Raw genomic sequence first — 21,751 nt, forward strand, 5'->3', positions numbered from 1 at the left:
TCTGCTCTTTCCATATTCCTCTGCCTGTCTAGCTCAATTTAGCTAATGAGATCTCAGCTGCAAAACTGCTAACTATTTTTGAGACTCACATATCCTGTTTGATGCTGTTGAGTCAGTGATCTATATTAAGGAACTATGGTGTATATTCGGATAGTTTCTTATGTAGATAGGAGGAAAATGCAAAGATTCAAACTACTACCATATGTCTGATGTACTGGCAGAGTGCCTCATTCCAGGGTTCGTTGTTTTATGTATAAATCTCCAGTGTGTTAAGCACTTTCCAGGCAGGTATTTATGTGATTGGTTCTTTTTTATTAAAAGCTCATATGCAATGTGTTAGGTGCAGATTAATGATACAGACATGCAAAAACTCAGCAGGTCAAAATGGCCAGGAATGACTGGCCAAATCTCTCTCTCTACCCTCCCCCTACACCTCCTCACCTGCTCCTGGCAAAGCTCAGAGAAACAGATAAGCCTTGACTTTGGGACAAAGAGTGCTATTTTCAAAGTGCCCAAATTAAAAGTGACAGGCACTGGCCTGTGGGCACTTAGGAGCTTAACTGGGACTTAGGCGCCTACATACTTTTGAAAATCCGTCCCTAAATGCCTATGTTGGTTTTGGAAATGGGATTTAGACACCTAAGTCACTTTGGCACTTTTGAACATTTTACCTTACATCCCGGTCTCAAGGAGTTCACCATCTAGTGTACAGACAATGGGAGCAGGAATGGCAGCCGGTGAACACTGAAGTTGTCAGTGCTGAGATCTTTTAGAATAAGATTCCTGTTGCTGGCAAGTCTGCTGTTTTGCAGAATGATTGCATATGTTTGAAATGAGAGAGAGAGAGTTGACTTTGTCAGTTTCCCCCGGCCACTAATGGGGAAACAACTAAGCCAGGTGAATTCTGTGGCCATGACAGACTAAGGGCATGTCTATACTGCCCTGCAGTCCTGTCCTAAAATTCTTGCCTATCTCTGTTACAGAAGAACTTAGCTATCAGAGGTAGCCCAAGGGAATGGTTGGTGTAATGAGTGGTCTCCTATTGATTTGGAATACCTTTTATTTATCTTCCTGTGAGTATTTATCACTGCTGTGTTGGAGAACAGGATCATCTCTTTTTGAATAATACAAGAGGAAATATCTGTACAGTCGGGGCATGCTGCTAGCTATATTTCAGCCCACTCTCTTTTGTCCATTTTGCAAGACAATGATTAGGGTGCAGAAACGTTATTTTGATCTGGTATATGTCAGTATGTTCAGGCTTCACCATTTCAGTGCAGAGACATGACAGTCCTGTTTCCTATTAGGTTTCCAGATGGACTCTCACTAACAAGGCTGTTTTTTCACATACATGCCCAGGAAACATTAGCTGAGTCCTTAAGTTAATGCATAAAAGGTTTCCCATACAAGATTCTCAGCTGCACTGTATGTAAAAATAATGTCGTCTTCTACAGTATCTGCTGTTAAAATCTTGCTGATGCTGGTGGCAGGCTGGCCAGGTATGTACCGAAGGATTACTGCTCCCTAGCCTCTCATCAGAAGCTGCATTGCATGTTACCATCTGCCTAACAGCAAATGAGAGGTTAGCCAAAGAGAAAGTGCACATGTGCTCATTAGTCAGCGTGGGAGTCGATGCCTTCTGCGCTGCTCAATCAGTGATCGTACAGCCAATGAGAGCTTTGTGCTAGTTTTCCCTCTGGAAGGGGATTATGAGTGCCACCATGCCCAGCTCTCACAGTGGGAATGCTGTATTTGTAAGGAGGGTCAGCACTTAGCTGTATCCTCTGCAGTCACAGATAGCACTTCAAAGAGAGTGAGTGAGAGGTTTGGGCCAAATCAGTGCCAGTTTAGGAAGATGAAAGGGTTTGCTTCTGCCAAGCATGAATCCTGGCCCATTGTTCCCAGATGAGAGAGTGTTGAAGTTATCAACTAAAAGCCAGGAGGAGGTGGAGGAGGAGGAAGATCTCAGCCTCATGCAGTGCCATCGCTTTGTTTTTCACCAGTATGGTTGTGTGAAAACACACCGCGGAAATGGGCAATAAAGAATCTGTCCTCTTCAGTCCTATCCTAGCCAGCCCCCCTCACTCCTGATTTGGGAAAGCCCTTTGACACTTTAGATAAGTGCTGGGGCTCATTTTTGCATTTCAGTGGAGATGCAGAATAAAGGGTAATGATTCCTGCCAATACAGTCCCAGGCTGAGTCTCTCCCTAATCAAATAGCTAAAATCTGGAATGATAATTCGAGAGCATAGTGACCCTGCCCTGGATTCTCTGCCTCCCGCTGTGCCACTGAGAGCTTAGTGGATGTGTCAACATCATCTTGTTAAGCCTGCTTTTCACCAAGGCTCTCGTACAAGGTCCACGGTTACTGAAGTGGAGAAGCTTGTGCAAAACTCATGCTTCCTGAATGTAACAGTCTGAGATGTACATCCTGTAGGTAGCAATTGGTCTAGCTAAAGGAGTGCATGTTCTAATTTGACCGATAGCTCTTCTAGGATGAATTGCACAGCTGTGTTGGTGCTACTCTGAGAATTTCCCAACACCTCAGTCTCCCCATGTTTCAGGGATTTGTTGGCATTAACAGCGCTGCAGGGTAGCTGAGACCCCAAATTATTTTTGGTTTTAAAAAAATCAACCCATTTTGGTTAATAGCTAGAAATGTTTTAATGAAATTAGTTGGAAAGACTTTCAGTGAGAACAGAATTTGTTGTGTGTTGGAATTCCAGCACTTCTCTCTGCAGCATTTGCAACCCAGTCATTGCAGCATTGGGTTAGAGCATGAGAAGCGGTGGAGAAGGGTGACTAGTTCCTTTTCATGGTCCAGGCTAAATGAAATGCAAGAAGTAAATAAACAGAAATAGGAGATAGGGAAAAATTGGGTCAGATCTTCAGCTGGTATAAATCAGCACTGCTGCATTTACTTCATTGGAGCTTTGCCGAGATACCCCAACAGAGGATCTGTCCCTTAAATTTTAATCCATGGTGGGGGTCATAACGCTGGCAAAGATCTTAGTTGTGCTGATTCTCAAGCCTCTTCATCATGGGATTTCCCAGTCTTGATTTGCAATGTGTCCCCACTTTTACTGACATTTATATATGGATGATTTTGTGTATAATAGTCAGGTGGGTTAATTCCATTAAATTCTCCAGGGAATCCCTTATTTTCTAAATTGCTCCCATTTAATTGTTCAAATCCAATGAGAGAGAGAAACTTCATAAGAATTTACTAAGCTCATGACCTTCTTTGCTCATGTGCAGCGTGGATCTGGGCTCCCCTTTTCCCTGGCCTAAGGGGCATTGGGAGGTCAGCATGAAACTGTCTAGGATTGAGATTGCAGAGGGTAAAGGCTGCTGCATAGAAATAGGCCAACTATCTTGGAGAGAGAGCTGGGTTTTCTCCTACTCAAGATAGTTAAGTCCAAAGCAGACTGCGAAGAGCTACAAAAAGATCTCACAAAACTGGGTGACTGGGCAACAAAATGGCAGATGAAATTCAAGGTTGATAAAGGCAAAGTAATACACATTGGAAAACATGATCCCAACTATACATATAAAATGATGGGGTCTAAATTAGCTGTTACCACTCAAGAAAGAGATCTTGGCGTCAGTGTGGATAGTTCTCTGAAAACATCCATTCAATGCGCAGTGGCAGTCAAAAAAGCAAACAGAATGTTGGAAATCATTAAGAAAAGGATAGATAATAAGACAGAAAATATCATATTGCCTCTGTATAAATCCATGGTATGCCCACATCTTGAATACTGCGTGCAGATGTGGTCTCCCCATCTCAGAAAAGATATACTGGAAAAGGTTCAGAAAAAGGCAACAAAAATTATTAGGGATATGGAACGGCTTTCACATGAGAAGAGATTAATGAGACTAGGATTTTACAGCTTGGAAAAGAGAGGGCCAAGGGGGGATATGACTGAGGTCTATAAAATCAAGACTGGTGTGGAGAAAGTCAATAAGGAAAGGTTATTTACTCCTTCTCATAACACAAGAACTAGGGGTCACCAAATGAAATTAATAGGCAGCAGGTTTTAAACAAACAAAAGGAAGTATTTCTTCACACAACCTACAGTCAACTTGTGGAACTCTTTGCCAGAGGATGTTGTGAAGGCCAAGGCTATAACACGGTTCAATAAAGAACTAGGTAAATTAGCCAGAATGGGCAGGGATGGTGTCCCCAGGCTCTGTTTGCCAGAAGCAGGGAATGGGTGACAGGGGATGGATCACTTGATGATTACCTGTTTGGTTCGTTCCCTCTGGGGCACCTGGCATTGGCCACTGTTGGAAGACAGGATACTGGGCTAGATGGACTTTTGGTCTGACCCAGTATGGCTGTTCTTATGTTATTTTCATCTGCTTGAAAACTTCGCAGGGACTGAAAACTAGTCAAGGGAAAAGTTAGACAATTGCTTTTACCCAGTTGCTGCAAGGAGATGCTAGAGGTATCAGGTGCATTGCCCTCCCCATCCCAAGTTGGATTAATCTAAAACCTTCTTCCCCAGATGAAAGGGTTTGGAGGGAGATTAACACGTGACTGCAATGAGATCCATGCGCTGACACAAAGTGCAGTAGCCTGGAATGTCAGCGAAGCGATGCGCTGGCGTAAAACCACAGGCAAAGGTTTAGGATGATGTCAGCTTGGAATACTCCTTGGCATTGCAATGGGAGCTCTTCAACCTCTTATAAGGGAATTTGAAAGTAAATGAATGTGCTGGGGTGGGTGAAGGATCTACCTATGGAAATCACATAAACATTTTGTGGAGCAGCCACAGTGAGTGCAGACATATACAACAAGGATGATGCTGAGTTAGTGTAACTTGCTTGTTAGGCTTCTGTGGAACCTGAACTTGGTTGGGATACAGATAAATATAAATGTTTGGGGTTTGGAAGTAACATGCAGAAGTCCCAACTAGTGCAGAAGTTGGTGGGTTACCAATGGAGAATGTAAAATCAGGCGAGTCAATACTGTATGTTAGTACTTCAGTCTCATTTTGTTTGCTGGTCACATTTACTTCACTGGAAGCACTTTGGAAACAACGGTGCATTTCCCATCCTCATTTCCTGAACGTCCGTCTCCTGTTCTTTGTGTACGTTGCTATCATCCAACCATCAGCGATACTCGTGCCTTTGGATCGCATGCTAAGTAACGCCCTTATGGCTGTGATATTAGCAGGTGATTTTTGACTCCTGAATGGACAAGCTGCAAATGAAACAGACGGCAGGACAAAGTGTACGGAAAGCCGATTGATAGAGGAAAAGTGAACCCAACAGCCCCTGGTCTTTCCGAACAGGAGTGATTATGACCTGGACTGCTGCTGTCTTGCTCAGAAACGTACCTTTGTTGATAAGGCTAGTGTATGTTTGGGAAGAGTGCCTGCTATTCATTTGTTCCATCCCCAGTAAGGATTGAGAGCATCTGCTAGCTGGAGAATTACCTAGTGGAGTTAAGAGTTCATTGCTATTGTCTTTTGTTTGATTCTGGAGTTCACATTTTTCCTCAGCTCTGTAATATGAGAACTCTTATTCCGGACACAGCATGCATGTAAAAACGGTACAAATGCATGACGGTGTTAACAATACAAGCATTAATGACCAGCATATCTGTGCAAAAAACAAAATCAGCGTTAGGAAACCAGTTCTATAAATATCTTTGCGTTGAGTGACCTGGGTCATTGGAGTTGCTTCCACAGCACCGCTGGGACATATTTATAGAAGTGGTGAGATGCAGCAGAGCAAAATATACAGTTGCTTAATGTGCAACAGCAGAAGCACAAAGTCTTCAAATATCATTAGCCTTTGATTAATAATTCATCTTAAAATCAGTTTTTAAAAAATTAAAATGCTGAATGCAAATCCGAATTGAAGTTATATTGGGAGATGGAAATATCAGTTCTATTTCCCACCTCATCTTCCCTCCGCCCCTCCCAGAAGTGATCTAAATTGAAGCCTGCATGTGCACAGAATGCAGTGTGATGCATACAGTATGTTACCTAAACACAACACTTGATAAACTTCTATTGCTTTTTTTTTGTGTGTGTGTGTATGGTGTTGTTGTGTTTTATATCTGTTTTTTCCAGGCTTCGTGGACTCGGCCCGAGAAGCAAGAGGTATAAGATTACCAGATCAATAGCCAATTCCTTTAGGTTTTTTTTTTTTTTAAGTATTACAGATTAACACACCGCTAGTACAATAACCAAGCCAGTAATAATAATTTAACCATATTAAAAAAAGAAAAAAGATCAGCTGATAGTGGTAGAAATTGCTTGGCTTATAGTGACGCATCTTTGGATGAGCAAACTAACTGTGTCAGGAGTTGGCAGAAATCATGCATGAAAATCCTACTTGCCATTTAAAACACAAGACTGTAATTTTCAGTGGATGTGAAAGCAAACAGCCAAAAGCCCATTTAGCCAAATTGCCATCCTAGAGGTGGCACTGAGCTGGAATTAGGAGACTTTCCTTCCATGTGGCTTGGGAAAGTAGCTTCCCTCTAAGAACCTGACTGCCTCCACTCCAGCCCAGCTCACTTATTTGCTCATTGCTCTCATTAGGCTCAATCTTCTCTTAAAGAACAATTGCATCACATTTCATCTCAAAAGCAATGCAATTACATGTCTCTAGGCTGTGTTTCTCCACAAAATGCTCTCGATTACTAAATTTACCTTATTATTTATCTCTTTGGGGGGGGGAATGGGGGGGGAGTTAAATGCATTTAAATAACACAGTTTGGTTGATATTTTTCACATGAAATTACGTATTTAAAATATTCTGTTTTTACGTATTCATGATTTGTAGAGAGACTTCTTGCTTCCGAATGTGCTTGGGAACCTAATTCCCGAGCAGATAGCAGTGGCTCATCATTGGTGGTTAGAGCTTGGTGACTGCATTTCGTATTCTTAACAGCAGTATTTTGGTAGCCTGATCGAGTGTCTTAACCCAGTGGGAAGTAGAGAGAGCGATGTTGCTTAGACAAGGTTCGCCTGTTACCCAAGCCCATCAAGAACTTGCCTAGTCCTGTTCTGAAATAGCATGCTGGAGAACCATGAACATGGAAAATGGAGATGCTGAATATTCATGCTGGTTTCTACTGGAGGATTTGGAATTTTAATAGTTTCCTTTCTTTAGGTCTAAGTTAATTCATGTTATAATTGTATGTTCTTTAATACATTGCCCTGTGTATCTCATGCCTTTTTAATTGCAAAAGTAATGCTACTAAGCTTACTCAGTCTGAAATGGTTTCCCCTCCTGACTGCTAAAAGAGTTGAGTGGGGTTCTGTGAAGTATGCTTTATTTATTAAACTCTTGCCTTGCGTAAGCTGCTTTGTAGGGGAAATAGCTGTTAGCTACTTGTGCTTCTGAACCCCAATCAGCCATACTCTCATTCTGCATAGCCCTGTAAATCCTCCCTCACCGTTCCAGCCCAGAATGTACTAGAGAAAGGAAGAGCATCAGAAGTTAGCAGCAGATATGAACCAAAAAGAGTATTATCATCTCAGACAGATGTTAAAAGCTCGGTTACAGGCAAAACAGACAGTGTTATTACAGCTTGAGTTGTGAACAAGACTTATCGGAAACATTCCACTCCAACATAATCAGGTCCCAAATTAATGGTGCCTTGCTGAGATCTGTGCAAGGCACTGCTAATTCCCAGTTAAGTGCCCTCCGACTGGGATAATGACAGCACAGACCTAGGATGGCTCCCTCATCCCTTTTCTTCTGATTTTCCAACTGTGTCCAATATTTCAGGGTGCCTCCGCCTAGTGGTGCTTGCCACTTTGCTATTGATGCCAATGTGTGTGAGAAGCAAGTGTGTGTGTGTGTGGGGGGGTACCCGTGTGCTGTATTTGGAGAAGACTCAGACATCTTAAAAACCGACTCTTCTCACCCACATAGGAGTAAATGTCCCTTTAGCTCTGGAGTATTGAAAACTGGGCCTGCTCTTTTGATAGCGTCTAATACCCTGTGAATTGGGAAAAGTACAGAGAAGGGCAACAAAAATTGTTAGGGATATGGAACAACTTCCATGTGAGGAGAGATTAAAAGGACTGGGACTGTTCAGTTTAGAGAAGAGATGGCTAAGGGTATATGATCGAGGTCTATAAAATCACGGTTGATGTGATGAAAGTGAAGAAGTTACCTCTTCACATAATACAAGAACCTGGTGTCACTCAATTTAATTAATAGGCAGCAGGTTTAAAACAAACTGAAGGAGGTACTTCTTCACACAACACACTGTCAACCTGTGGAACTTGTTACCGGGGGATGTTGTGAAGGCCAAAAGTATAACGGAGTTCATAAAAGAATTGGATAAGTTCATGGAGGATAGGTGCATTAATGGCTATTAGCCAGGATGGTGAGGGATGTAGCCCCGTGCTTTGGGTGTCCCTAAACCTCCAACTGCCAGGAGCAGGAACTGGACGACGGGATGGATCACTTCATAATTGTCCTGTTCTGTTCATTGCCTCTGACGCATCTGGCACCAGTCACTGTTGGACAGCAAGATACTGGGTTAGATGTACCGTTGGTCTGACTTCTGTGAACAAAGACAAAACATATGGTTTCACATGAGAAACATAGAGCGATAGACTAATGCCTCATTAGGAAGCCTTTCACAGCTCCTGCAAAGCTACCAAATATAGTGATCCAGACTGGCACACTGTCCCATGCATGCATGAAATAGAGTTCTGTGTCTCCATGTCCTAGAGACTGTGCCAGGGAGAGAGGGCAAACTTGTTTACATGTGGCCTTGGCCTGGTTTCGTCAAGCTTGCAGCAAACTTACTTGGATCGGGGGAACAGGAGAGACAAATGCAGAATTGCTTCCATATTGTATCAATGGATATCAATTCTCTGCTTCTAGACAGGAAAGGATTAAAGAACAAAAATGTGCTGAGGTAATAGATTCAGATAGAGATGGAAACAGCTGGGCATGTCTTTTTAGCACACCTTGTTAAGAGCTGGACCATCATCTTTACTTATAATTGTTACCTCTTTGACCCTCAAGCTTTTCCCAGGCTTCAACCACTAAACAAAAAGATATCTTAGACCCAGGAGAGCACCCAAGATCTGAACAGAGCTCTCAGCTAAAACTCAGCGTTTCTGTGGGCTTTGCGACTGTAAGCCTGGTTAGCTGGAAGTTTGAAGCACTTAGGGTTGCAATCACAACATGCAGTTGCACACACAGCCACAAGGGCATGCAGCTTACCGATGGGTAGCGCCCAATAGCGTATTAGGCACTTCATAGACAAGTAGATGTTGTCTGTGTTTCAAAGAGCTTAAACTGGAGTAGTGAGTAAGGCAAAAGGAACAGGGAAAGGTGACAAAGTTCTATGGTTATATGGGTTGGGAGAGCCTGTCTTGAAAGATTCATTCTTACGGTTCAGGGATGTTGGGAGTTGCAACATTACAGATGTGAAGGAACAAGGTGATTCTGACAGACGGTTGTAATCTCTTTGAACGCCTTGTAACCTGGATGGAATGCTCCGTATCTGTACACTGCTTGACATACATTCACACCCTGCATATAGGAGCAATTCCGAAATCAGCTTGGAGCCAATCACCTTATTACAGAACTTGCTTAAATTCACAGACCCTACGAAAACTTCAAGCAAGGCTATTCGAAGGGTCTTATATTTTCCCACCCTGTTTCCAAGTCTTGCGCTGGTCAGCCCCATGTTCAGACAGGAGCACTGAATTTTCACACTTTGTGGCCTCTGATTCAAACTCAGGGTCCTGGTTCTGTGCTCACTTACACTGGGTGTGAGTTGGGAATGACTCCACTGAAATCAGCAGAGTCACTCCAGCGTAAAACAGATACAACTGAGAGGAGAGTCAAACCTGCGATCTGAGTGTTCAGGCCTATTGGAAACTGGCCTAGTCCGAGCAGGTTTCTACGAGAGAGCAGTAAGTGGGAAACCCTTAGCTAGTATCCATCAGGCCTTGCATTGTAACTCTGAACACAAGGAGCATGGCTTGGGCACATCTCAAACGGAGACCCCACCTTCCTTAGCCGGATATCTTTTGACATGTGCCAGGATGGGAAAATAACTCCTCTCCCTCTTCCTTGGGGCTCTGGAATTGCTGCGTTCAGCCCTACAGCAAGGAGTAATACTGCTGCTTTTGTCATTTTCACTCCTGTGCAGTTCTAGGCTGCTTGCTAGTGGTTGCTTCTAAGTTACTGAGCATTGGGGGCTAAGGGGGCGGGGGGAATAGAACTGTATTAAAACCTGGTACTTTGTGTGTCCTAAGCAGCTCAGTGCCCCATCGCTCAGTCTGTCTTCCTTTCCTGCTAGACCCTGGATGGGCGTATAGTGGTGCGCAGCCATGCCCGAGTGTCCTCCCTGACGCTCAAGGACATTCAGTACACGGACGCTGGAGAATACATGTGCACGGCCAGCAACACCATCGGGCAAGACTCCCAGGCCATGTACCTTGAAGTGCAATGTAAGTATGGGCAATGGGCTCTCGTCTGCAAAGGGGGCAGTAGTGCTACCCTAAGGCGTGGCTCAGGTGGCCGCAGGACATGCTGTCCCAAGGCTGATGCCTGTTAGATGGCAGAGAGCCGTGTTCTGTTTCAACAAAGGTCATGGGAGTCAGTGCAGTCCAGAATCAGTTTCTAGGGTAAAGAACCAGCCATATTGCCTTTTGGGAAGACAAATAAATCAGAGTCAATAAAGCGTTCTTTGTGCACAAATGCAGGGCCCTGCGTCCTCAGCTGGTGTAAATCAGCACCACTCCAGTGCAGGTCCTGAGCTGCATCAGTTTACACCATCTGGTGACGTGGGCCTGGTTTGTGCCTCCTGAAAGTAGAGCTAGGAAGCTAGTTCCTCCTCAGTCCTCTTGTGCTGGCTTGGTACAGCAGGGCAGCTGCTGCTCAAACCTTCCCCCAACTCTGTTTTTGGCCTAACCGAGGCCTGGCAGGACTTGAGGAGCCCTTTGCTCAACATCCTCCACCCACGGTGTCATCCCCTTTGGTAGAGCACCCCCTGGTGCTGTTTGAGCAGCCACAGGCCATGTGCCCGTGGGTGAGTGGCAGGAGGCACACGCTGTCCCCTGGACACACAATGAATGCACTGTCTGCTTAGCCTCAGCCCCAGGAGTTTAGCATTCCCAGCACTTGCCAGCCCCAACTCCTTTCTCCTGCCAGGGAGTGGCAGTCAGGACACCAGACCTGGATTTCCTGTGTGGTAGTACAGAGCCCTCACTCTAGGCAGGGGGACTGGGCTGGTGCGGGGGGACATTTATGGCTCCAGTTGCCTCAAGTGATGCTGTCTATGTTCCCAGATGCCCCCAAGCTGCAGGGCCCTGTGGCAGTCTACACCTGGGAGGGGAATAAAGTGAACATCACGTGCGAGGTGTTTGCTTATCCCAGTGCTGTCATCTCCTGGTTCCGGGATGGACAGCTGCTTCCAAGCTCCAATTACAGTAACATCAAGATCCACAACACTCCATCAGCCAGTTACCTGGAGGTGAGGAAAGGGGGCTCTCGGGGAGGGGATATGAATGTGCAGCCTTCATGGGTTATAGATTAATGTTTGTTTATGGCACTGAGAGCCCTGGTGGGAGGCCTCCGTCACTCGGTGTGGTCTGTGGAAAGAAGCATTTCCAGCCTCTAATGACAAGAAGCTATGGCCTGGCCTGTGGCAGGAGCAGAGATGGCACACCCTGGGCTAGGAGACAGGACCATTCCAATCAAGGGCTGAAGAATGGATTGCTAGTTAATGGTCAGAAACGTGCTGGGCTGCAGACCGGTAAGAGGCCCGTTCCATGACCTGAACAAGTTGCAGTCTAACTGTTGGACAAGAGGGAACACGAGAGAGCGATGCGTCATTGTAGGCGGGGCAGGGAATCAGGAGGAAGCACCCAAGTTACAAATGTCACGGGATTGTTATTCATTTATTGTGTCTATCCTGGTAGTTCCCAAAGGATTCAATCAGGACTGAGGCCCCGTTACGTTGAGTGCTTCACAGAGCCCTAGGAAGAGCCCTTGCTCTATATCTCGAGACGATATCAGGTGTCTCCAGAGATGTACAGTCTCTCCCCCCTCACTGTGGTACATGTGTGCGTCATTGTGCTGTTTGATTAAAGGAGAGAGGGTGCAGGAGAGGAGGAGATAACAGGGCAGGAGGCTAAAGAGGCCCCTGTAAATTGAGCAGCCTGTGGAGCTTAGGCAAAGCCTTGTCTTCAGCTTCTCAACCATCACCACAAGGCCCCTGGGCAACCTGCACTTGTCTCTGATGCGCTGATATATTTTATTGTGCCTTGGTATCTCCTCCTTTAGTAAAACCCAATGGGGATTGGGGAAGTTGGGCTTTGAGATCTGGGCGCATCCTTAAACACCCCCCTCATCCCTAAACATCCAGGTGACCCCGGATTCTGAGAATGACTTTGGGAACTATAACTGCACCGCAGTGAATCGTATCGGCCAGGAATCCTCCGAATTCATCCTTGTGCAAGCAGGTGAGTGTTCCACACAGCCCCGTGATCCACTGACAGGCAGGGGGCTGGTGGGATGCACAGGAAGTCATTGCACTGGTGTGACGAAGGGAAAGCCTTTCCCGACTCCAGGTGTCCCCCTTGGGGGGCATCAGAGCAGCCAGTTGTAGCTCGCAAGTTTGAAGGTGGTGTGAATCCCAGGAATTTTGTCTCCTGCCCCATTTTTGGAGGTGGCTGCTTTTTGCCTGAGTAGGCCTTTATGAACCTACAGTACCCACTTGTGCTGTGACAGAATCTCGCTCTTTGGCTTTTAATAGCAGCACTGTGTGTATGGGCTGTAGCTAGTGAACTATCCTCTGTAAAACATCCTGCTGCCACAGAGAAATCCCAGAGCAGCCCATGCTAGCTAGTCAGGCTTCTCCACCTGCCTTGGTAACCAGACAGGCTGGGAGGGGCTCCACTATCCTGAACTCAGGGTGCCCTCAATAATTAATTCACCCGGTTGCCATGGAAACAGTTAGGAATTATCTAGCTGTGCATTCAAATGTTCTGTGAGGAAGGCCTGAAGCAGCAGGATGGTCTCCAGGGCGCATGCATAGCCAGGTGCAGGCTGCATTTATTCATCAGAGTAAATAAGTGACCAGGAGGGAAATGCTGCGAGTCTCTTGTCCCTGATTGGAGGGAGGAAATGAAAACTGCACAATTCACAGAGAGCGTATTTGCCTCCTAAGAGCCCCTGTAGCAAGCTTGGGTGAGGACAGGGTCCCACCTGTGGGCCTAAGCACAAGGCAGAATGCAAGCAGACGTTTCTGGGATTGCCACAGACACTTTCTCTCCAGGGGCACAGGCTGTATGGACATTTGCTGCCTGCCCTCTCCACATCACTGCTTATTATTTCCCTTCCTCTCCCAGATACTCCGTCCTCTCCTTCCATTGACAGAGTGGAGCCTTACTCCAGCACTGCCCAGGTGGAGTTCGATGAGCCGGAGGCCACCGGTGGGGTGCCCATCCTCAAGTACAAGGCAGAATGGAGAGCACTGGGCGAGGAGGATTGGCATTCCAGGTGGTATGATGCCAAAGAAGGTAGGGTGCAAAAAAACATTGTCCCTCTTAGCATCTCAAGAGTCTCTTCTTGTTTTTGGAGTGTGATAGTTCCCCCCCTCTAACTTCAGCATCCACTCTAGGCTCTTTGGGATTCCCGAAATGGAATCCACACCCTGGTCAGCTGGTGGTGGTACTAAAATCACTCCCACTGGTATGGAGTGTATGCCTGCAAGCTCCCCTGCTGTGTGCTCCGTTCCTGCCATTCAGCTGTGCAGAGCCCCACTACTTACAGGATCCGAAAACAGTAGCGTCAACAAAGACTCTAGACCTGTTGTTATTATGTATGTATTTATCTGTAGTGCGGTAGCACCTGGATTTCTCAATCAGGGATCAGTCCCCATTGTGCTAGTTGCTGTTCCCATGTGAAAAGACAGTTCCTGCCTCAGAGAGCTTGCAGTCTAAGTAACCGGGTGCTAAGCAACAGAAATAGTATTGTGCTCACCTGATCTTTTCATTTAAGGCCAAACCCAGTTGGGTTCCAGATCCAGTTTTCCCTGGGTCAAAGGGTCATCAGACTGGTTTGTAATAAGATCATTTAAGAGGGAGGTGCCACCGTGCTTCATAGGAAGGATGAATCTGGGCTGAGAGAGAGACTCATTAGACATAAAACAATCTATATACCTGGGGGTTGTTAAGGAGAAGCCTCCCTTTTAAGCATCGCCATGAACTCCAGCGTTAACATTTTTAATGGACTTTCCAGGTCATCTGTCGGGGACATTCCATGGGCAGGCTCAGCACTAAAATATTGTTCATTCGAACACATTATTTGGGAATATAGGAATCACCATGTTCCAATTAACCCAATGCCCTTTCCTAACAGTGGCCAGTGCCAATTGTTTCTGAGCAAAGTGTGGGAAACCCCATGGTGGGTGGATGGGGGTAGCCTGCATGCCTGTGAAGGTCTCACCCTAATCTCTAATACCGAATAATCGGATTAAGACCTAAAGCATGAAGTTTAATATCCCTCCCAAAGTTTTTTGTTAATGTTAACTATTATAGCAGGATATTCTTTTTCTCCATACAAAGAGGGCCGCCAAGTGCAAGTTCAGGCCCTGGTGAAAAAAATTTTTCAGGCCCCCCCCAGCAAGGGTGGACCAGCTAAACAGGGCCAACGAAGCCAGGCCCCGGGCCCCCTTCTAGACCGACGAGGCCCAGTAATTTGTACCTGCTTCCCCCCGCGCCCCTTGTCAGCCTTGCATACAAATGTATAATCTCTTTTCAAATCTTGCACAGTTCTCTGCCTCAATGACATCCTGTAGCAGTGAATTCCACAGTCCAGTCACTTGCGAAAAAATATTTCCTTTATTCAGTTTTGAGTTTGCTATCTTTTAATTTCATTGAACATCTCCTTGTTCTTGTGTTGTGAAACAACAAGGAGAACAGAAGTTCCTGGTCTGTCCCGCCTAGACCAGTCATTATTTTATTTAATTTTATCAAGTCCCCTCTTCTTCGTCTCCTTTCTAAGGTAAATAGTCATAGTCCTTTCAGCCTCCAAGGCCCCCAGTCATTCTCATTGTTATTCTTTGTACCCTCTCTAGTTCTGCAATATCCTCAAGGCCCTTCATTGTCAGTATTTATTTTGTTTAAAATTTCCCAGGAATGTAAGTGTAACTACCAAAATTTAAAAAATGGATGAAAATCAGTGCAAAACAAATAGTGTTACGTTTTTCTGAGTCAATATCACATTTAATATTGGAGGACTAGAAAACAGAATAAAAGCAACTAATAGAGAAAAATAAAGTATTGAACATAAAAGCAGTTTAATGCTATGGTTTATTTAATGAACTGTATATTATCAATACGTACACATATGCATGCACGTGTATATTTATCTGCCACTGTATTGCCTTCCTTTAACAGACAGCCTCACATTTACACTTAGACTAACTTATTGACAAACATGTCTTCCTAGCATAGTGTACTGCATTTTCTTCACATAATCAGTGTTTTCATGTATTTGGTGAAAATCAGTAAACACTAAATAATACCTTTGTAAAACCTGGGAATTTTTCAGTGAAAACTTAAAGAATCTTAAATACCCTGTTCAAGATGAGGTGACCAGCTCTGCACACAGGACCCAGATGAAACTGCCCCATTAATCTGCATAATGGTTTCATTTATATATATTGAGTTTGTAACTTCTGCCCAAGACACTCTGTACAGCGCTGCCATAAACTACAAAGAGCGACCAGCCAGCAGAATCCAAATTCCCTTCTCCCCAAGAGGTCTAACTCCCATCAAATCCTAAAGCATGGCGACTGTCTGTGCAAATCTATACACCTTATAGTGCCCCCGGAGTCCAGTAAACCAAGGCGGTTTGGCACTGATGGGACTGGTGGAGAGAGAATCTTGTTCCAGAGAGTTCTACCACCCGTCCCATATGTATTATTATTGTATTCCCATAGCTCTGTAGGGTCCTTGCTTCCCTCCCCCCCCCCTCCCCCCCGGAATCGCATTGCCATAACTAGAATCATTTTTGGTTTCTCCATTCCTTCCTTCCTTTCTGTGAAGTGGAAATAGATTTTCTGTAGGTCAAACAATAAAAACCTCACTTAGTCCCTGCACCCACCTCTCTCCTTAAGCTATGTCTGAGCCTCACAGCTTGATTCCTAAGGGAGAGTTGCAGCCTCTTCTCTTGCCGGAGGCTTGGTTCTCAGTCAGTTCGATAGGAGTTGAGCAGACAGATAGCTGTACTGCTTCTCTCGCACCGATCGCCTGCGCCTCCAGGATTTCTGCTTTTAAATTGTGCTGTGTCAGGAAGAAGGGAAATCTCTCCCCAAGGTGATGGCTCAGGGTCATGCAGAGGCTGTGATATCTGGGGCAAGGCAAGGAATCCGAAATGATTCTTGTCAACCTTTGAGGTGCGTTAGGAGATAGATGATATGTAAAACCTCTATGTTAGCTGCAGAACCTCTAGTATCACCAGCCTGCAAAGCTTAAACCGAGGGTCTCATGATACTGTAGACAAATGGCAAATTGTTTTCTTGGCCCCGACTTCTAAAGAGTCCAGCATGTGACAGTTTGCTCTGTGGGGTCTGGTTTCCCCTTGAGGCACTGCTTTTCCCTACTGGTACTGAATACTAAGTTGTATGATAGGACCAAATGCAGCCTAGACCCTGCAACCAGAATCTTAGGAGATTTGTAAGGGGAGTGAGACATTCTGCCTTGCATATGGCAAGCAATGGCCCACAAACAATATGAACTACAAACCCTGAGTGCACGTGGAGCAGTGAGCCATTCAGGTGGAAAGCAGCGATTTTTCCCAGAGCTTTTCCATTGTCGGGATCCTCCCTCTGATGGCTCACCCATCCAGCACATCACGTTTATTCTTTTCTGCTGAGCAGAGATGCACTGTGGCTGCCTTGACAGAGCAGCCTCCCCTGCGTATGTATGCTCCGCAGCATGCAGGAACAAAGCTCCAGTTCTCAATGCAGGGGCACATGTTGGTTCTTTCTCAGTGACTTGCACTGTTTACAAGCCCAGATGTCAGACCTTGAGCACTGCACATGGATGCAAGAGGGGCTAAAGGGGTAGACGAGAACACGTAGGATCCTGGAGTGTGCCTGGTTCTTGGAAGCCAATGCCCTAGAGATGCCACATGCCCCCATGCTGTGCAGACCCCTTGTTCTGTCTGGGGGGACAGCGGTGGCTTTATTTTGCAGTGTGGTTAAATGTCACATCTGCTTTCCCAGTCCCTCTGGCTTGCCGTGCTTTGGTTGCTGATGGACTGTCTCTGTGAAATGTTTGGGGAGCCACTTTCCAGCAGTTGGGCAGCACTGGGCTCAGTGCTCTCTGCAGCCACAGTCCCACATTGGGGTATGTAGGGTCACTTCTCGGAGAGTCCCAGTAAATGACAGGTGCAGCGGTTGCTCCCCTTGGTGCCTGCTCTGGGCCTCACCTCATCCCGTCTCCTTTGAAAGGTGCATGTGGCAATACTAGCCCTGCAGTCTTTGCACTAAACTATCCACAAAAGAGGGTGGCTTTGTTCCTGGGGCTTTCATGCAGGGCCAGGCACAGCCCACGCTACATGTGCACACCTGGCATTACAGAGTACGAAAATGGGCTTGTACTGACTGTCTGTTCAAACCCCACTCTTCCCTTTCTCCCCCCGCCCTCTCGTTTCTGCAACAGCAAACATGGAGGGCATTATCACCATCATGGGCCTGAAGCCAGAGACAGCCTATGCCATCAGACTGTCAGCCATCAACGGCAAGGGCCTGGGAGAGATCAGTGCGGTGTCTCAGTTCAAGACCCAGCCAGTTCGTAAGTAAACATCAACCCTTCCCCCTCCCTTTGCCTCTTGGGTTCTCTCCCTGGCATTCCCCAGGGGATCCCTGCTGTGCGTGGGCAGTGCCTCTTTCTCTTGCAGGTCTCGGTGCACCCTTTGCAAAGTCTAGTGAGCTTTTATGATTTTGCTGGATTCCATCATTAATATTTTCCCTCTTCCAAGGGTGGGATTTTGTATTCGGCTACACCCCTATGGCTGCAACAAATGTTCTACTCTCCAGGAGACTTGGGCAGCAGGCAGTCAGATGGCATTTTTATAATACAAGCAAGCAGCCCATTGAGAAGGGCTGGGTCTCCCAATTGAAGCTACAGGGTTTTTTTCGTTGCTTGGTGGCTAGGAGAGGAATCGGGTGGATGTCAGAGAAGCTGCCATGAGAATGAGTTTGAAACTACAGGAGGGAGGAAACGTTATTTCAATGCGCTGCTCTTTGCTCTGTTAAAATGTTCACCGACCTTGCCCTGAATCATCTCCATCTGTCAGTGGGATGCTTCTCTGCAGCCTGGGGCTTCCCCTCCCCACCTCAATCATGAGCAAAAAGCCCTTGAGCCAAAATCAGGTTTGATTTTTGGAGGGGGGATGGAGTGTGAATTCCGCCAGCTGGGAAAAAGAGAAAATAATGACATTCCATGTGCATGAAGCCGCATACTGGAGCCAGAAGAGAAGAGCTGATGTTTGCTTTATATGGAGCCCCTCACTCTCTTGTATCTTATCTCAGCCAAGGACTTAAGATCCTCGGTCAGTCCGAGTTGACTCCTTGTGCATTCCTGCCACACTCCCGTATGGTGTTTGATGTGGTGTTCACCCCCTTCACAAGGGTGCACCTGAACATGTCCACATGCATCTCCCGCTCTCCTGGCGCTGCTCAAGCTAACGACGCTTTGCAGGCGCTGTCATGAGTTCAGAGCTGTCTCCTCCGTGATACTCTAGCACACTGCCTCTGTTCATTGTGGAGCCCCTCAGAGTTTTGCACAGTCCCATAGGTAGCCACACTCCTGATCACCCTGGCTATCAAGCCCAGCAGCACTGAACAGGGCAGTTTGTACAAAATGGTGCAAGCATCGTGTTCCAAGAGAACCTAATCCCATATGACAAGCCAAATCCCGTATTACTTCTCACCTTGTTGCAGTAATCCCCTTGTCTGACCCCTCTCCATTGAGTACAGCACCTGTTGTTTTGAATTTCCAGCTCCATGGTCTCTATCGCCTCTCTTCATCTCTTTGACATTTTTGTTTTTGGGTGTATTTCTTTTCTTTTTGTCTGTGTTCCATCTATGGAGAATCGCAGGCATTCCTCGTTCATGTAAGTGCCTCTCTGCATCTCTCTTTCTTTCTAGCCATCCCTGGAATGCTCCCATAACATGCCCTAGCTCTAGCATTTATTGTAGTTTTTTCTCCCTCTCCTTGTCCTTAGAAAAAAGTAGCTGGTACTAGGCATCTCCTAATAACACTGACCCTAGAGTAGCCATTCTGCTGTGCGTAATATGGCTCTCTGTTGAACTGAGCTCAGAGGCTTTTTCCCTGTTGTACAGCATGCAATATCAAAGGTTTGCCACTCGCAAGGATTTTTTCTAAAGGTAGGGGCACTGCTGGATCAGCAGTTGCGGTGTGGAGTAGCAGAATATTTCTAGGTTAGCACTCGTTAAAATTTTTCAAGTTTTCATGAACTTTAGACATTCAGAGAAACAAACAGCAAAGAGCTTCAACATTTAAGAAGATTTTTTTTGTTTTTTTGCCAACTCAGAATTTTTCAAAAATTCTGCGTTTTTTCGAAATTTGGAAGTAAAAGGGGAAAAATTTTGAGAAAATGTTCACAATTTCCCCCCTCCTTTTAACAAGCTCTATTCTTAGTAGCACTTACAGTCCTCCAGCAATTAAATGGATTACAGCCACTTTCCCTTCAGTGCACAGACATATCTCCTTCTCCACCAGCAAAAATCCAAAATTAACTGCAGAAAATTAATGATGGGTTTGATGGGTTTGTTTATTTAGAACACTTTGGTTTGTCATCCAGGCTTAGTCAAAAAGCGTTCATCACATATTCCATAGTTATTCCTGCCTTTCAGATTAACAGCATGGCAGTGAGGAGATGCCATTTCAGCTCAGTGAGAACTGCAGTAGCAGCTGGTTTCTGTATTACGACATACCCCCTTCTGGTGAACTGAGCCTGTGGCCAAAATTCTAGTGGCAGCCTTTACTGGGCTGTTACTACCATGTTTGTGTTCTCAGAAACTTGCCAGAAGATATTGCAGCTCCCGAAAAGTTTATCAGCAGATATATGTTGTGAAATTCTGGCTTCACTGAAGTTAAGAGATTGGCTGTTGACTTCAGTAGGACCAGGATTTTACCCATAGGATTCTTGAGCTATTGGTGGTGAAATACTGTGGTTCTATAGGAAAATCAAAGTTTGGGTAGATCACTAGGTAGATCAGTGGGTTGACTAACAGATAGATAGATAGATGTGTATAGAGGTGGCTGATAGAATTTGAGATTGTACCAATTACAAATAGGATAAGGTCAATGGGAAGAAATGTCTTACCTATTGTGATTCCTGGACCTGTGTGCAGTATTCTGCGTACATTGTTTGGAACCTATAATTTTAGCAGAAGTAATGTATACCTCACATAAAGTTAATCACAGTATTATAGCCATCTAGCAATCGGTTTGGCAGTGTGTTCTGAATTGGACAACAGCAGTGATATACTGGAGAGATAAAGACACAGGCACTTAAGCTCTATGATGATGAATGCCATAAAGAGAAGGGGGAAAGGGACTGAATTATGCAGCAAAAAAGGATATCAGAAGCCATGCTCACAGTCATAGCTCCAGATATGGCTGCCAAGCCACATGCACATCATCTGGTGGCAATTCTATGGCTCTTACAACAGCAGAGTTAAATCACACCTGTAATATGGCATTTGCACTTAAAATATGGAGCCGTCATCTAGAATTTGGTTTTCCGGACCAAAATGTGTCTTCTCCTGTTTGATGGGACAGAGCTGCCGGTGCCCTGGCATGTCAACTGATACAGGCTGAGACATACTCCTGCTCACTGGAGTTTTCACAGCTTAATGTGAACAAGTGCACCAACTATCTCTTGCAATATGATTGTTGGAGCAGATGAAGCTAGAGGAGATGGTGATGGGAGACCAGGTGTGAGGAGGAGATGTAAAATGATTCGTGGAGGTTGTTCCATGTGGGGGAATAGTGTGAAAGAAGGAGCAAAGCATAGAGTGATGAGAGAGGGGGATAAATTATTTCAGAGGCTTGGTCAGGACAGCTGTCGGGTTCTCCTGTAGGTCATTGTAGAAAAACCAATGGAATTGATGATGGATGACCACAGAGACTCCCCATAGTGCAACTTTATAGAGAGTAGGTAAGGCAGGCTGGACACAGTGACCTGTCCTGTGATTATGTAGACAGAATGGCTGGAATCTGTTGTGGGATCAAGCACCTGAAAGTGCACAAAATCTAACCAGAATAGTGATTTAACATGCTCTAACATTAGGGCCAAACTCTACCACCTTGATTGTGAGCAACATGTACTCGCAGGCCACCCCACTGTGTCCATTGCGACCATTCTGGGTAAGCACCAGATGCCACTTGAATCAGGTGGCAGAATCAGGACCTTGATAAGGAATGAAGATCAGGCTGTGAAGGGCCCAGTGCCTCTAGGGAGCTGAGGAAGTTAGAGCAGACATTGGACCGGCTCGCTTAGCAGAAGAGCTCTGAGGGATTGGAGCATCATTATTGCAATACTGTTTCCTTTTCACTCTTTTCCTACCTGCTCCCATCCCCTTCTCTGCCATCCCACCTAGCTCTGAATCAAGCTCAGAGTTGCCCTCCTGGTTTTCAAGATGTATCACGGCCTTGCCTCAGCCAACTTCTCCTGCCTCTGAATAGCTGCTTCCACCTCAGCC

General features: G+C 45.6%; 1 protein-coding gene across 9 annotated transcripts in view; it reads left to right on the forward strand.

Annotated features, from left to right (window-relative positions):
• The window catches only part of NCAM1 (neural cell adhesion molecule 1), a 239,424-nt gene that overhangs the window by 162,517 nt on the left and 55,156 nt on the right, over window positions 1-21,751 (forward strand). For 5 of the 9 annotated variants that reach the window (XM_030538331.1, XM_030538333.1, XM_030538334.1 and 2 more), the window contains exons 9-13: window positions 10,301-10,451; window positions 11,292-11,476; window positions 12,371-12,467; window positions 13,356-13,526; window positions 17,679-17,810. In XM_030538331.1, the coding sequence (XP_030394191.1) occupies window positions 10,301-10,451; window positions 11,292-11,476; window positions 12,371-12,467; window positions 13,356-13,526; window positions 17,679-17,810 (736 nt within the window). Of the gene's footprint in view, window positions 1-6,086; window positions 6,117-10,300; window positions 10,452-11,291; window positions 11,477-12,370; window positions 12,468-13,355; window positions 13,527-17,678; window positions 17,811-21,751 lie in introns of all 9 variants that reach the window. The other 4 variants (XM_030538330.1, XM_030538332.1, XM_030538336.1 and 1 more) reach the window with 1 other exon arrangement.

The sequence above is a fragment of the Gopherus evgoodei genome, chromosome 19 (genome assembly GCF_007399415.2).
Source record: "Gopherus evgoodei ecotype Sinaloan lineage chromosome 19, rGopEvg1_v1.p, whole genome shotgun sequence".
NCBI classification, from domain to species: Eukaryota; Metazoa; Chordata; order Testudines; family Testudinidae; genus Gopherus; species Gopherus evgoodei.